This window comes from Tiliqua scincoides, chromosome 5, assembly GCF_035046505.1.
Source record: "Tiliqua scincoides isolate rTilSci1 chromosome 5, rTilSci1.hap2, whole genome shotgun sequence".
Lineage (NCBI taxonomy): Eukaryota > Metazoa > Chordata > Lepidosauria > Squamata > Scincidae > Tiliqua > Tiliqua scincoides.
In genome coordinates, this window is record NC_089825.1 from 112734540 (window position 1) to 112750052 (window position 15513).

General features: G+C 46.6%; 1 protein-coding gene across 1 annotated transcript; it reads left to right on the forward strand.

Moving 5' to 3' along the window:
• Nucleotides 1-6813: 6813 nt before the first annotated feature.
• Nucleotides 6814-10281, forward strand: LOC136651977 (tubulin polymerization-promoting protein family member 2-like). Its single transcript, XM_066628765.1, has 3 exons — nucleotides 6814-6983; nucleotides 8869-9022; nucleotides 10099-10281. The coding sequence occupies exons 1-3, from the start codon at nucleotides 6814-6816 to the stop codon at nucleotides 10279-10281; spliced, it is 507 nt and encodes a 168-aa protein (XP_066484862.1).
• Nucleotides 10282-15513: the final 5232 nt, after the last annotated feature.

Sequence of the window (15513 nt, forward strand, 5' to 3'; positions counted from 1 at the left end):
TCTAGTCCTTTTGATTGTGTAGCTGTGCTTGAAAGTGTGTAATCAAAGCCTGCTAAAAACACAGAAGCCAGAGGAATAAGATTGCCAATGGCTGGGAACAAGGCTTAAACATCAGAGTAAATTATGCAAAACGAGACTGTGCAAATATGATTCAAAGCGCAGTCCAAAGGATGCGCTGGGCTGGTGCAAGTCCCTTGCGCTGGCCCTGGACTGTCACAAACGTGCCAGAAGGCACGTTTGTATCGACTTGGGAGTTGGGGAGGCCGGCGCAAGGATGCGCACTGGCCTCCCTGCTGTGACATAGGCCCCCAGGCCCTGTAAGTTTCCAGACCTGTTCAGGTGGTGGGGAGTGTGGGGAGAGTGAGAGGTAGGCATTTTGAGGCGGGGGAGGGAGGGCGATGGGTGGTCCTATGGGTGGGGGGTGGGGAAGTAGGGGGTGGGGCCAGGATCTGACACTTGTGCCAAATGCTAATCCTATGCGAGGGCAGCCTGGAGCAGCTCCAGGTTGCTCAGATCTATGCCACCTCTTGGTAGTGGCGCAGATCCAAGTAGACCCATTAGGGCGGCAGCAGCTAAGGTGAAGCGACTTGCCCTGGGCTGAGCCGCTTCCTGTTGCCCCTGGCTAAATCGCTTTCAGCCCCAAACTCTTGCAGTATACGGGGCAGGCCTGCTGGCCTCCCTGTTCCAGCACAAGTTAGGATTGTGCTGTAATTTGTATAATTTATACAAGTTGCTGAAACCCCTCCCCCATTCTTGTTAGCATCGCAATCTAAACAACCAAGTTAAGGCCAGCCAAGGAGTGTGTGCCCTGCAGTTTATCCACACAGCTGCAAATCTCATTCCTGAACTTTGCCTATGCTGGAATCAAGCCAGCACTAACCCCCTCCCTGTGCTTCTGCCACTCACTTGCTGTTCCCTGTCTTGCAGAAATCTGACACGAACTGTGGGATGCAGGCTGACAAACACCGGCAAACACACAAGCTCTTACAAGGACCTTTGTGACGAAAGCAGTAAGGGGACAGCTGAGTCCACAGACATGGAAACATCGGCTATGTTGGGGCCTACAACAAGGCTGGCACCTATGATGAGAAACATTAGAGGTGGGGTGGGGACTTTCAGTGCCCTCTGAGAATCTTGCTAGTCTCCCTTGGGAGGGGAAGCCAATAAACAACAACTGCTCTGGTACACTGCTTTTTTGTATTTGTGAGTGTGGTATGGGTGTCTGGTTATGGACTTAATCAGCATCCACCCTACTATGAACAACATTGTGCCCAATCAAGTGGCTCCATGATGAGATTTTCATGGGTGCACCTGGAATCAGACTACTGCCAGGTCGTCTTGCAGAAAGCAAACAATGGCCTTCAGAGACAATGTGGCTGGCTCACCACATTGTGACAAATGTGGCACCAATGTGGCAAAACTGGCAAGAAAAAAATCTGGGGTTTTTCTCTGGTCATGGAAGATTCCTAAGCACATCCCCTGGGTCCCTTTTCTGAAACTGTGGAGTGAAACCTGCTTTTGGTAGCAGAGCCAGACTGCACGGCGATACCTCTGCATTATATACATAAACTTATTCTAAGTCTCTGTGGCCAGGTAGCCCACATGGTGGGGTCGAGGATACAGCAAAGAAAGAAGGGTTCCACTAAATCCAGGAGAGTGCCCGCATGGCTAACCAGCCAAGTTAGAGAGGCTGTGAAGGGCAAGGAAGCTTCCTTCCGTAAATGGAAGTCTTGCCCTAATGAAGAGAATAAAAAGGAACATAAACTGTGGCAAAAGAAATGTAAGAAGGTGATAGGGGAGGCCAAGCGAGACTATGAGGAACGCATGGCCAGCAACATTAAGGGGAATAATAAAAGCTTCTTCAAATATGTTAGAAGCAGGAAACCCGCCAGAGAAGCGGTTGGCCCTCTGGATGGTGAGGGAGGGAAAGGGGAGATAAAAGGAGACTTAGAGATGGCAGAGAAATTAAATGAGTTCTTTGCATCTGTCTTCACGGCAGAAGACCTCGGGCAGATACCGCTGCCCGAACGGCCCCTCCTGACCGAGGAGTTAAGTCAGATAGAGGTTAAAAGAGAAGATGTTTCAGACCTCATTGATAAATTAAAGATGAATAAGTCACCGGGCCCTGATGGCATACACCCAAGGGTTATTAAGGAATTGAAGAATGAAGTTGCAGATCTCTTGACTAAGGTATGCAACTTGTCCCTCAAAACGGCCATGGTGCCAGAAGATTGGAGGATAGCAAATGTCACGCCTATTTTTAAAAAGGGAAAGAGGGGGGACCCGGGAAACTATAGGCCGGTCAGCCTAACATCCATACCGGGTAAGATGGTGGAATGCCTCATCAAAGATAGGATCTCAAAACACATAGACGAACAGGCCTTGCCGAGGGAGAGTCAGCATGGCTTCTGTAAGGGTAAGTCTTGCCTCACAAACCTTATAGAATTCTTTGAAAAGGTCAACAGGCATGTGGATGCGGGAGAACCCGTGGACATTATATATCTGGACTTTCAGAAGGCGTTTGACACGGTCCCTCACCAAAGGCTACTGAAAAAACTCCACAGTCAGGGAATTAGAGGACAGGTCCTCTCGTGGATTGAGAACTGGTTGGAGGCCAGGAAGCAGAGAGTGGGTGTCAATGGGCAGTTTTCACAATGGAGAGAGGTGAAAAGCGGTGTGCCCCAAGGATCTGTCCTGGGACCGGTGCTTTTCAACCTCTTCATAAATGACCTGGAGACAGGGTTGAGCAGTGAAGTGGCTAAGTTTGCAGACGACACCAAACTTTTCCGAGTGGTAAAGACCAGAAGTGATTGTGAGGAGCTCCAGAAGGATCTCTCCAGACTGGCAGAATGGGCAGCAAAATGGCAGATGCGCTTCAATGTCAGTAAGTGTAAAGTCATGCACATTGGGGCAAAAAATCAAAACTTTAGATATAGGCTGATGGGTTCTGAGCTGTCTGTGACAGATCAGGAGAGAGATCTTGGGGTGGTGGTGGACAGGTCGATGAAAGTGTCGACCCAATGTGCGGCAGCAGTGAAGAAGGCCAATTCTATGCTTGGGATCATTAGGAAGGGTATTGAGAACAAAACGGTTAGTATTATAATGCCGTTGTACAAATCGATGGTAAGGCCACACCTGGAGTATTGTGTCCAGTTCTGGTCGCCGCATCTCAAAAAAGACATAGTGGAAATGGAAAAGGTGCAAAAGAGAGCGACTAAGATGATTACGGGGCTGGGGCACCTTCCTTATGAGGAAAGGCTACGGCGTTTGGGTCTCTTCAGCCTAGAAAAGAGACGCTTGAGGGGGGACATGATTGAGACATACAAAATTATGCAGGGGATGGACAGAGTGGATAGGGAGATGCTCTTTACACTCTCACATAATACCAGAACCAGGGGACATCCACTAAAATTGAGTGTTGGGCGGGTTAGGACAGACAAAAGAAAATATTTCTTTACTCAGCGCGTGGTCGGTCTGTGGAACTCCTTGCCACAGGATGTGGTGCTGGCGTCTAGCCTAGATGCCTTTAAAAGGGGATTGGACAAGTTTCTGGAGGAAAAATCCATTATGGGGTACAAGCCATGATGTGTATGCGCAACCTCCTGATTTTAGGAATGGGTTAAGTCAGAATGCCAGATGTAGGGGACAGCACCAGGATGAGGTCTCTTGTTATCTGGTGTGCTCCCTGGGGCATTTGGTGGGCCGCTGTGAGATACAGGAAGCTGGACTAGATGGGCCTATGGCCTGATCCAGTGGGGCTGTTCTTATGTTCTTATGTTCTTATGAGGATACCTAGATGGCCTGCTGTGAACAGTCTGCAAAATATCCACTTTGCAAATAAAATAACTTGCACCTGGCATGGTTTGGACTCCACATTGGCTGTTCCAGTTGGAGTGCTTGTGGCATCTGCTTGTCCTGTGCTTTTGAATTCTTTTTTGCTTGTCCATTCTGAAGATATGGACGTGATCCTTGGAAGTGTGAGACTGTTCACTTGTACCCTTAATGCTTGCATATTCTGGTGAATGGGAGCTGACGGAGAGGATTGGCTGAGTGGGCAGGACGATTAACAAATGCAGCACTTGCAATCAGCCACACTAGACGCTGTTCCAGAACCACCATTCAGAGTGTGATGCCATAGTCTTTCGAGACTGAAGGTTGCCAACAACACTTGCAATACCTCCTGCCTCATTAAGATGGCAGTAGTGCGCCCTCTGTGCAAGAAACACCCCCCCCCCCAGGTCCCATCATACTGCGTAGCTACCAACCAGTCCCCATTCTTGGGCAAGGGACTTGCTGGGGTGAAGGCAACTCAACTACAGAGATTTTTTGGGATGAGGCTGATCATCTTGGCCCTTTTCAGGCTGGTTTTTCCACCTAGTTTTGAGGTGGAAACAGCTTTAGTGTCACTCTAGTGAACGATCTATGAGATCTTGACATAGGAAGTGCATCCTGGTTGATTCTGCTGGACCTCTCAGTGGCATTTGGTGCAGGCAATAGTGACATCTTTCTGAACCTCCTGTCAGGAGTGAGCATGGGGACAGTACTTGTGGTGGCTTCTGGTTCTTTCTGAAAGGCAGGTTCCAGGAGGTAATGCTAGAGGATTCCTGCTCAGCACCAATACCTTTGGAAGGAATTTTGGGCTGTGCCATATATTTGAATAGACAGCTTTTACTGCCTGCAAGGCCCATCCTAGGTACCAGATGTTTATTTTAAGAGTTTATAAACTGGCATACAGATCCCCCATGCAGCTGTGTTCTCTCTGGGTGGTATGATCTCAACATTATGCATTTATAGGAACAATTATGGGTGAATCATCTTACCTCATAGTGATGTTTATCTATGAAAATGGCTATACCCCTCGCTCCAAAGTTCTGTGATGCTGTATCGGGGAACTAGCTCTCTCATGGGAAAATCTGTTGTGTACTGCCATTTTAAGAGGCCAGCCCCAAAGATCTCAGGATGCAGTGGGTCATGGGAGGAACTGAAGGACACAGTTTCACACGCAGCAGAAGCTTATTCAAGTGGTGGAGCCTGTATAGTCTTCTCAGTGCCTGAACCTCAGCTGGTTACCAGAGGGTCCGGTAACCAGAGACGGATAAATTGCACTTGTTATTTACTCTATTTTGAGTTATTCTGTCTTGGGTCATTCCACTGAGTTATAAGCAATACATAGCAAAGTTACTAGAAGAAATTTTGGCTGTGCTGTTGTTCTAACATAGCCAATACCTTCTTGCTCTGAACTGTCTCCACTAAAGAGGCAGTTATGTTAGCCAGAAAGTAAGATCAACTGTGATGTCATTGGTAACCTAATGAGGTCACAATTTCCACCTCAAACTACTTCCATGTCACTGATGCTTCTGGCCAGAGCAGGCCATCTCCCTCCTAAGAGACACACCACCAACAGGGCAGGGGCCAAATTATCTACCAACTCAGGTAAGCCCAGCATGAAGCAAAGGCAGCCATAGTCGATGGGGAAAGGAAAGAGGCATTGTGTAGAAATCTGATGTAATTAAGGTAATAATTAGAAGTTACTGCATCCTGGACACTGGTTTGAAAACCTAAGCTTTCCCTATGCCCCATTTTCAGAATTTTGGTTCTGCCCAATATATGAACATTAAATGATTCAGAAAAATCCCATGATTTTGAACTTGGAGGTGTGAAAGCAGACTGTGCCTTAGGCCTGCCTCCATCCCTGCAGTCCCCAAAATGCACAAACAACCATGGCTAGTCCAGGTGAAGCCACCCAGACTTGGTTCGGGAAGGGGCATTGTGGGAACCAAGAAGGGGGAATCTTCTGCTGAGGCTGCCCTTAAGAACCATACGGAGGGCAGGAAGAGAGCAAGGGTGGTTCACTCATCACAGGCTCTAATGACTAAGAAACGGCCTTTTACTCAGCTGGTTGTTGAACGGAGGTTTTCTCCAGAAATGTAGTGGGTACAACAACACTGCTCCACTTTAGGCCAACAGGGGCAAGCATCGTCACAGCTTGACATGAGAGGTCAACTTAGGTACAACTAGAGAACAGTGAGATTTAAACATAGCAGGGAATTGTTTTTGCTTTTAAGTTTGTCTGTAAATGTCTAGTTGTATTTTTAAGAAGATCCTCACTTGGGCAAAGCCAATGCCCCAACTTTTCCCCAAGCCTCCTAGTTCTATTCTTTCCTCCTTACATTATCCATCTCCTTCGCCCTGTCTTTTTCATAAACTCTCTTTACATTTAAATTCTTCATCTGCTTGTGGTTGGCTGAACTCAGCCCAGAGCCTTGCCCCAGTCTTCCTTGACTTTGGACTACACAATATTGATTAGGGTTTGAGGGAATTCTCTGTGTAAGAGAATGGAGGCTTTTGAGGACAGTCTCTATCTAGCTTTGTCCTCATAGAAAGAAGAAGGGAAGCACCGGCCCAAGGGCAGTAGTATGGTTATGCTCTCAAAGGCACCCCTTTAGGAAGACCTCCTCAGGGTGCTAGTTCAGGTTCAGTGTATGGGAACAAGAGTAAAGTCCTACATTTGTATGAAAGCAGTGCATTATTTGTTGTGGCTGCATGTCTACCTATTTCCTAATAGACTTCAGAAGCATAGATGGTCTTCTCGAGGAATAACCACATGTGATTTATACACTGGTTGTTGTGTGAATGAATGCTGTCCAGAAATGGAGCTTCTTCTATACTGTTTCCAGTGGAGGCTTCTAGTATTGATGAAACAGAGAGAGAGAGAGAGAGAGAGAGAGAGAGAGAGAGAGAGAGAGAGAGAGATCTTGTTGAAGGGAACAAGTGTCCCAGTCTTCACTCCCCTTTTCTGTAACTGCAGGAAGGATGTCAGAGGTGGAGAAGGCCTTCCGTAAATTTGCCGTGTACGGTGACACGGCTGCCACCGGCAATGACATGACGGGCAAGAACTTCTCCAAGATGCTGAAAGAGACGGGTGTGATGGATGGGAAGTTTGTGACCAGCACAGACGTGGACATCGTCTTCAACAAAGTCAAGTGAGCTGAGGGAGTGGGGTGCGCAGACGGCAACTAGTTCTGTTAACAACTACTTGGGAAGGACTGCTAGCTGGTTGCCGGGGTCCAGATCCTGTGTAGCTCAGGATTCTGGCTTACCATGGACAACAATAGCTTGACTCTTGCCAGCAAAACCAAACCAGCTGCTATTTATGCTGTGTGTAATTGAACTTCCTTCATATTTTGGTGGGATCTTAGTAGGAAATCATGTCTGCAATCATTTACAACTGCAGCAGGTACTACCCATGAGAAAAAAAAGATATGGTGGTAGAGTCCTGGGCTGGTTGAATTGACTATCGCACTTCAAGTGAGAAATCCCTTTCTTAAAAGCTTCTCTGTGTAAACAAAACCTGCAACTCCCTGTGAGTAGAAACCTAGCATCACAGGGGGCAGGGCTGGGGGTGATAATTTCTCCTGATGTACTAATTTTCTACTCAGGAAGAATGTTCAAAAGAGAGTGCTCAGAAATGGTTTCCCTCTCCTACAGTCTCAAGTGGTTCAGCCCATTTCAGAACTCCTGCAGCATTTTTGTTGGGTTTTAGCCAAAAGAAATTAAGGTCAAATTAGGCGTGCTGACAAACACATGCTACAGAGGTGTCCTCCAAACCAGAAGCACTTTTATTTCATTGAAAACAGCCATGAAGTCTCCAGTACTGAATAGGACATGAAGAAAGGTCAACTCTTTCTGTCATTTCCCATTAAAAAATCCCCCTCACCCCACAGCAGTGCATCCCCAAAGCTGCAGTTTCTAGTAGAGTGCTGCTCTGGAACAAATAACAACATTGGGGAGGGATTTTTAGTAGGGAAAAATATGAGGGGAAAGAGTTTTCCCTCTGTTACCCCATTCAGCAGAGAGGATGCCACAGCAGTTTTAGTGAAATGAAAGCCATTTCTGGTTCAGAGCACATCTCTGTAACTCATTTATGTGCCTCTCTGGTTTGACCCTTTATTATAATGGAGCACCACTGAAATAAATAAAACCAGTTAGTTATGACTAACTGAAGTGCTGTAGAATGGTGTAGTGGTTAGGGAGGTGAACTTAGACCTGGAAGATCCAGGTTCAAATCTCCCCTCAGCCATGAAGCTTCCTGGGTGACCTTGGGCCAGTCACTTTCTCTCAGCCTCACCTACCTCACAGGGTTGTTGTGAGGACAAAAGGAGGGGAGCAGCTGTGTACACCACCCTGAGCTCTTTGGAGGAAGGGCGATATAAAAATGTGAAAAATAAATAAAATAAAATAAAAAATAATACTTGGAAGTAGGTCCCACTGAGTTCAATGGGGCTCACTCTCAGGTAAGTACTGTATGTTTAGGATTGCATTCTAATGGCCCAGTTGTATCTGCGTGATACGCACTGCCACAGGTGCAAGGCCCGGAACACTGTGTGCTGGTAGCAGCACCACACAGACTGGTTGCCAGCGAATGTCTGCTGGCGGTAGGGGTGGGTCAAGGCAAGGTTCAGGACAAGGGCAGATCAGGTGTGGATCTTGGTAGTAGTGGTATCTGTGAATTCCTATCCCCCTCCATCCCAGGTCTGACAAACCTCCTTTGGCCTAACAGATCTATGCCAGCACAAGAGTTCTTTTAGATTTGAGTGTGCCTGTAGGGGACCATGGAGTGACCTGCGATGTAAGTAAACTTCTCTGGGCTGGCCAGGTCCCCAGCTGGCCCATAGGATGAGTGGGCACTGTGCCACCTGCTCTGGACCGTGCAGGCTGACCTAGAATAGGGTTGGGTTGTAAGTCATGAATAATGTTTAGTACACCACAAATTTCATGCTTTGGTGGACCTAGCAAGAGGTGGATTTACACAGCTGCTGATCCATAGTGTGTAGAAGCACAGAACTGCTACCCTTCCTCTCTCCTCAGGACCAAAGGGGCCCGAAACATCACGTTTGGAGAGTTTCAGCTGGCTATTAAGGAGCTGAGTGCAAAGCGCTTCAAAGGGAAATCGCCTGACGAGGCCTTGGAAGCCACAAACAAACTGATGGAAGGCAAGGAGCCAGTGAGCATGGGAGCCACGGTGAGTGACCATCACATCTCTGACAGATGGGGCGGGGGCAAAACCATGTGCATCTCCCCCTCAGGCAAAACAAAAATCAACTCAAAGCAGGCAAGAACTGCCCGGAGTGAGCCCCTGACAAAGATCTCAGACCCTCATATGTGAATTGGCCTTTGTTTGGAAAATCCCATTGACTAGAAGGGGTTTTTCTAATTTGAGACTCAGGAAGAGATGGGACTGAATTTGGGCAGGTCCCAACCTGTGAGGAGCAAGTGCAGACTCCATATAACATGACTCCCCAAGGTTAGTGTTCCCTCTAATCCCCCTCCCCGAGTGCATGCAACCATACCATGGCTGAGCAGAGCACCCAGTGTCAATGAACTCTGGAGCACTGAGAGGGAAGCCGCACAGGGCATCCAGTAGAGCTGTGTGCCTGGGCAGCCACGCAATTTAGAGGGAATGCTGCATACTTTCTGTGCCAGCAATTTCCCACCTTTTTTAAATCCTATGGCACAAGTGAAGGGCACTAAAATTGTCAAGGCACACCATCGGTTTTTTGACAACTGACAAGGCACACTGCACTGCCAGTGGGGAGCTCACATCCCCCAATAGCCCTACTAGTACAGAACCCTCCCCCCAAACTCCTGTGGCACACTCACAGACCATTCACAGTAAACCAAGGCAGTAAGAAGAAGCGGATGTCTAATACTGACATAGACACTCATTGAGGATCAGTGTTGCCTACGTAGGCTGGCAGTGGCCCTCCAGGGTTTCAGATGGGATTCTCTTCCAAGCTGTACCTGGAGATGCCAGGGATTGGATCTGGAATCTTTTGCATGCAAAGCATGTGCTCTATCACCGACCTCATTCCATAAAAGACCAATCCCTGTACAAGTACCAAACCTGTGCCCTCAGTGTTATTTGCATCATGTCCTCACCTATTAAGTTGACTGACCAGCCAAGGGAGTGTGTGCCCTGCAATTTGTCCACACAGCTGCAAACCTCCTGGCTGATCTTTGCCTATGCTGGAGTCAAGCCAGCACTAACCACCTCCCTGCAACTGCTGCCACTCAATTGCTGCTCCCTTTTTCTTGCAGAAATCGATCACAGCCGGTGCGGTGGACAGACTGACAGACACCAGCAAATACACTGGCAGTCACAAGGAACGTTTTGACGAAAGTGGCAAGGGCAAGGGGATAGCTGGGCGTGCAGACATGGTGGCAAACAGTGGCTATGTCGGGGCCTACAAGGGGGCTGGCACCTATGATAAGTCCCACTAGAGGCGCAGTGGACACTTTAGGTGCCCACTCGGAACCTGCCTTGTCTGTCTTACCCTTGGGAGGGGAGGCCAATAAACATCTGCTCTGACATGTTGCTCTCCTGTGTTCTGTCTCTGGCATCTAAACGAGGAGAGATTTAGGCTCCTGCCCAAATTTTGGAGGCCCCCACTTCTGGTCTGCATGATATATTAAGATCCTTTTATTTCTGAAAGCAAATACATGAAGCAGCTTCCTATTGGCCCACTGTGCTAATAAATCTAACCTGAATATCACCTTTTGAGCTTATAGGTTGGCAACCTTCAGTCTCTAAAGACTATGGTATAAGCCTACAGCACCCGGTACTCCAAGGTGGTCTCCCATCCAGGTACTAAATAGGCCTGACCCTGCTTAGCTTCCAAGATAGACAAGATCAGGCACATGCAGGGTAACAGTTGCTTGCTTGCACAAGAAATGGAATCTTATACAGTCTGCTTGCAAGACTTACAGTCTGGGCTATGACAAGAGCCCAATCCTATGCATGCATGTCTATGCAGAAGTACATCCTACTTCAGGCTGGTCATGACTTGCTTAATGACATCACTCCCTGCTTAATGACATCATTTCCAGCCCTCAGCAGGTATCATGAATGCTAGCTGGCCTGTTATACGAAACAAATTTGACACCCTTGGACAAGACCAATCACATGGGCTGGGCTTAAGCAAGATCTGCGTTCGGGTCAGCTGGCACTTCCAGGACCACATATGGAGGGAGGGCCTTGAATTTCCGCTCTATAGCCAGTTGCATAGTGGCACATCTAGTATAAGATGGCAGTGATCATGTATACTTTTTGCACATGCTCAAAGCCCTGGGGCCTGAAAAGAGGGGAGAGCAGCCTAGCAAACCTTGGGGGTTGTTTGCAAATGTTAAGGCCGCCAAACCTAGACCTTTGGATGCTCTCCAGCACTTTGCTCATAGCATGAGCTCCTGTAGGCAGGAGATGAAGTATATTTACTTCGCATACAAGCGAAGTAAATTCAAAAACCTGGGCTCTTTGGTTACTTTTGAAAAATGAATTGTTCTTGGCTGATTCATTACAGATTAGAGCAGTGGCTCCCAAACTGTGGGTCGGGACCCACTGGTGGGTCACCACCTGATTTTTGGCAGGTTGCCAAAGAGTGATGGCAAGATCAGATAACTAATTGCCCCAAGCGCTGAGGTTATTCAAAAATTAGATGCTGTGCCTTCTAATTACCCTGCAAAGAGCTCAGCTCCTGCAGTTTGCAAGATAGCTGCTAATTTCCCTGAAAGGAGCTGAGCTGCTGAAGTTCGCAAGCATGTGTAAATATGTTATAGGAAGATAAATATTTAGGGTCTTTTTCTAGTTATAAATGAATGAATGAAATACTTCTTTTTAGATGTTCTTTTTTAAAAGTTTGGTAAATCTAGTGTGGTTTAAAATTTTAACGTTATTTAAGAAAGTGGAACCCAATGCTACAAAGTTTGGGACCCAATGAACTAGAGTTTCTTTTTGTAGCTCCATGATGATAAGTCTCTTTTCCCCCCCTTTAAGCACATAGGATATTACTAGTTTGTGAATACTGCAAATGTATTTTTTCATAAGCAAATGTATTTTTTTCCTTTAAGCACATAGGATATTAATTTGTGAGTACTGCAAATATATATTTTTCCTACTAAAGTGTCAATTTTTTTTGTTAAGGTGGACAAAAAAACCCCCCTTGCTACTTTGAACCTTTGAAATGTTTCTTTAGGCAAATTTTTTGAAGATTTTGGGGAATGATTTTTTTTCAGCAGAAAAAGAAAAGCAGGGAAGGAACTGGCAAGCAGGCCAGCCTTGAATCCCACCACATGTCACTGGAACCTTCTGCAGTGCAGAAGGATTGCCAAAGAAGTCTTTTAAAGAGCTCTTTGTGTGCTCCCTTTGAGGCTTTGGCTATGTGGTAACATTAATGGCCAGCAGAGGGCAACAGCCTATCACCAAATTGCCAAACCAAATGAAAACCCAGTCAAAACCATGTTAAATTCCAGACTCACTTGTTCTGTTAGGCTGAGTCCACAAACCAGCTGGTTTTCCTGGGATATGTTCCAGAAACAGCTGGTGCAATCTGTACCTCATCTTGGTAGTATCCCTAATTGTGCTTGGCTTCTGGGTTGTTGTCTCCTCCTGATAATGTGATTTCCATCCATATCTATGAATGTACATTGTATAGGAACATAAGAGCCTGCTGGATCAGGCCCAGGATCACCTTGTCCAGCTTTCTGTACCTTACAGTGGCCCACAGAGCTCCAAGAGGCTTAGGCCCAAGTATGTACTGTACAATCAGACACTTCACAGTAAGAAGTTTCATCAGTATATTGATGAATATACTGTCTACTAGTGCTGGTCAGTTGATTGGTTAGAAGGAACTAGTTTAATAGGCAGGAATGCTATTTGAGGATGTGCTTATATTTTGAAGATACTTTGATTCTGGTGTTTTACTGCAGAACAGAGAATTAACATACCAACAACGGCCTTTCTATCTGACCACAGTAACGGGTGGCTTTTGTTTATTCCACTGCCTCTAATAAACTTCTTTTTAATATCTCTAAAAGGCTTTGAGGTTTCTGAGAGTTCAAAAATGCAGTTAACCCTGGTTAGTTGGTTAAAACTCAAATGATGAATCACTTCAAAATTATTTAACTGATGGACAGCAGTAGCTTTTCCCTAGAAAACACTTGAAACACTTCTGAGCCTGTTTCATAGTATTTTCAAGCAGATGCTAGATAAATATTGGGTAAATGCCAGGGCTCCCCAGTGCCCCGGGGGGGGGGCACCATTGTTGACACCTGCACTGCCACTGGCCCCCCCTTATGTCTGGGGTGCAGGCTATTATGGGTGGATTGAAAAGGAGTTTCCACCCAAGTTTCTGCCCCGAGAGAAACACCAATGTAGTCTCCACAGTTGCTGCAGCCTCTGCTTGCTGCTACCCCAGAAGGGACCCATTGACAGAAGAGAGGTCCCACCTAAAGGTTTTTGCCTGGATCTCTCAATGCCCAGAGCCAGCCCTGCCAGAATATAGTAGAGAGCCATCTTTCTGTTCTGTTGATAGATCTTTGATTATTTATCTAAACCTACAGACCAATTCAGAAAAGAACATGTTTAAAGTTATTCAGTCTTGGTCAATTCCAGCTCCTTTAATACTATGCTGAGCTGTGGCCCAAACAGGTTAAGGGACCCCCCCCCCCCCATTTGCCACCACATTTGGGGAAAAATATCCAGCTCATTGCACAAGGTTGCAGATGTACCTCTGTCTGAAAGGAGGTGACATCCTGAGGCCTAAATCCAACATTGATTAGGCAGCTCCTCCTGCAGTTACTATTGCCTCTGCCCCTTCCCTCATTTTAAGTGGGGTGTGCATTCAGACAATCATCATTCATGTCCTGCTGGTACACGGAGTCCTGTGGAACTGAGCCTGACTCGGAGCTGGATTAGGTTACGGGGCCCCGAAGAAGAGGCTGAGGTGGACGGATTCCCTGTGGCCTAGCTGAAATGCTTCCTCAGGAACCAGTCCCCATGGGGACCATAGCTTCAGCCTTAGAGGATGTTGCTTTTGCATTCCAATCGCCTCTCTTCCCCTTGCTGCCTTTTAAAACAAAAGGCCTTCCAGCCTCCTTGCTGCAGTGGCGACAGGACCCAAATTCAGTTTACAGTGAAAACATTGGACACAGTCACATGGCCTGTGGCTGGGATGAGGGCCCAGGCTTTTGCACAGACAGGTTGAAAAACTTCCCCATTCCACCAAGATGGATACTCCTTTTGTTCTGCAGACTAACAATGAAAGGCTTTGATCCTTTTTTGGGGCAAGGGAAAGGGGGACTTTGGCAGCCGATGTGGCCTTTTGGACATGGAACTGCTTCTTGGCACAAGATGGCAGAGGAAAAAGATTTACACTTTTTGGCTGATGGTAAAAGGTCAACCCCGCTGGGAGGAAGGCTTGGGTGAAAAACAGATCTGTAAGGGGAATTCTGTCCACAGAGTTTTGAAAAGCCCGTCCATGATACATGTGCAACAACCATTTTTTTTTTAACACAAAGCAGTTATCCCTTCATGTACATCAGAGCTGAACCTTGCACTATGCCAAATGCTGGTCAAATCTGGGACTGTACCATTTCGGGGGGGGGGGGAAGAGAGGAGAAGAATCTTCCCTTTGAAGGCTCAGAAACAAAATAAAAAAAAAACCCCTGCAGATCGTAAATGAACACAACAGAAAGACATTTATTGTAGTCCTTCTCTCTGGTGACCTTGTTTGCAACAGGCAGGGAACTTTTATTTAATGTGCAGGAACATTAAAAAACAGAAAAAAAATAGATCATCACACCCACACAACAATCCAGAATATTCCCACCTTAGTCTATCACTAAGTTTGGCAGGGCCAAACCAAAAGTGTCAGAGTTTGTTTTGCTAATTAGCCACACTGCAGGCCACTTTGAAAAGGAGGAAGTGATGCTCCGGGAGAGGATGTTTCAAACCCATCTGAATAGTACCCTCCCTCCCAGCTGCTTTTAGCTAGCTGAAAGTGTGGGGGGGGGGGGGGAGGGAGAGGCATTTTCCCCCTCTGTGGCTAATAGCTGCTTGTGTTGGGAGGTGAAACTATGTTTGGCTCTCATTCTCTGTAAATGGATAGATAGTAAATATTAGCCTGTCAGATTTGTTGAAAAATGTGGTAGAGACCTTGATATTTTCACCCTTTGAAGGTAAGTCTATTGGCAAAGTAAGGGTTCTAAACTCAAATTAACAGTTGCCATGAATAATATTAAATGACTTGGTCCAGAACCAAAGGAAGGTGTTTTTTTTTTGTTAGACATATGGTCATATAGCTAGGGAGAATGGGAACAGGACCTTTGAGTTCCTTGGAAGGAGAGTGGATCCTGGAGCCACCATAGTTTAGTGTGGTGACTAAGATAGGATGCGCTGCTGGAAAAGTCCCTGGCTCAACTTTCATCTCAGCCTTAAGTTTGCTGAGAGATGTTAAGCTCTTTCAGTTGCTCATCTGCAGAATGGGACTAAGAACACAGATTGACCTTGAAGGGTTGTTGTGAGGGTTTTGCTTTCCTTGTGGCATCTGATTTGCCAATGCAAGAAGACAAAACATTGAAGGTGATTACCTGATTTGTCCAATCAGACGCTGATTGGTGTCTGTTGTATGAACACCACCCACCCACCCCACTCCCAGCCACAAGAAAAGAAGCAAAAAC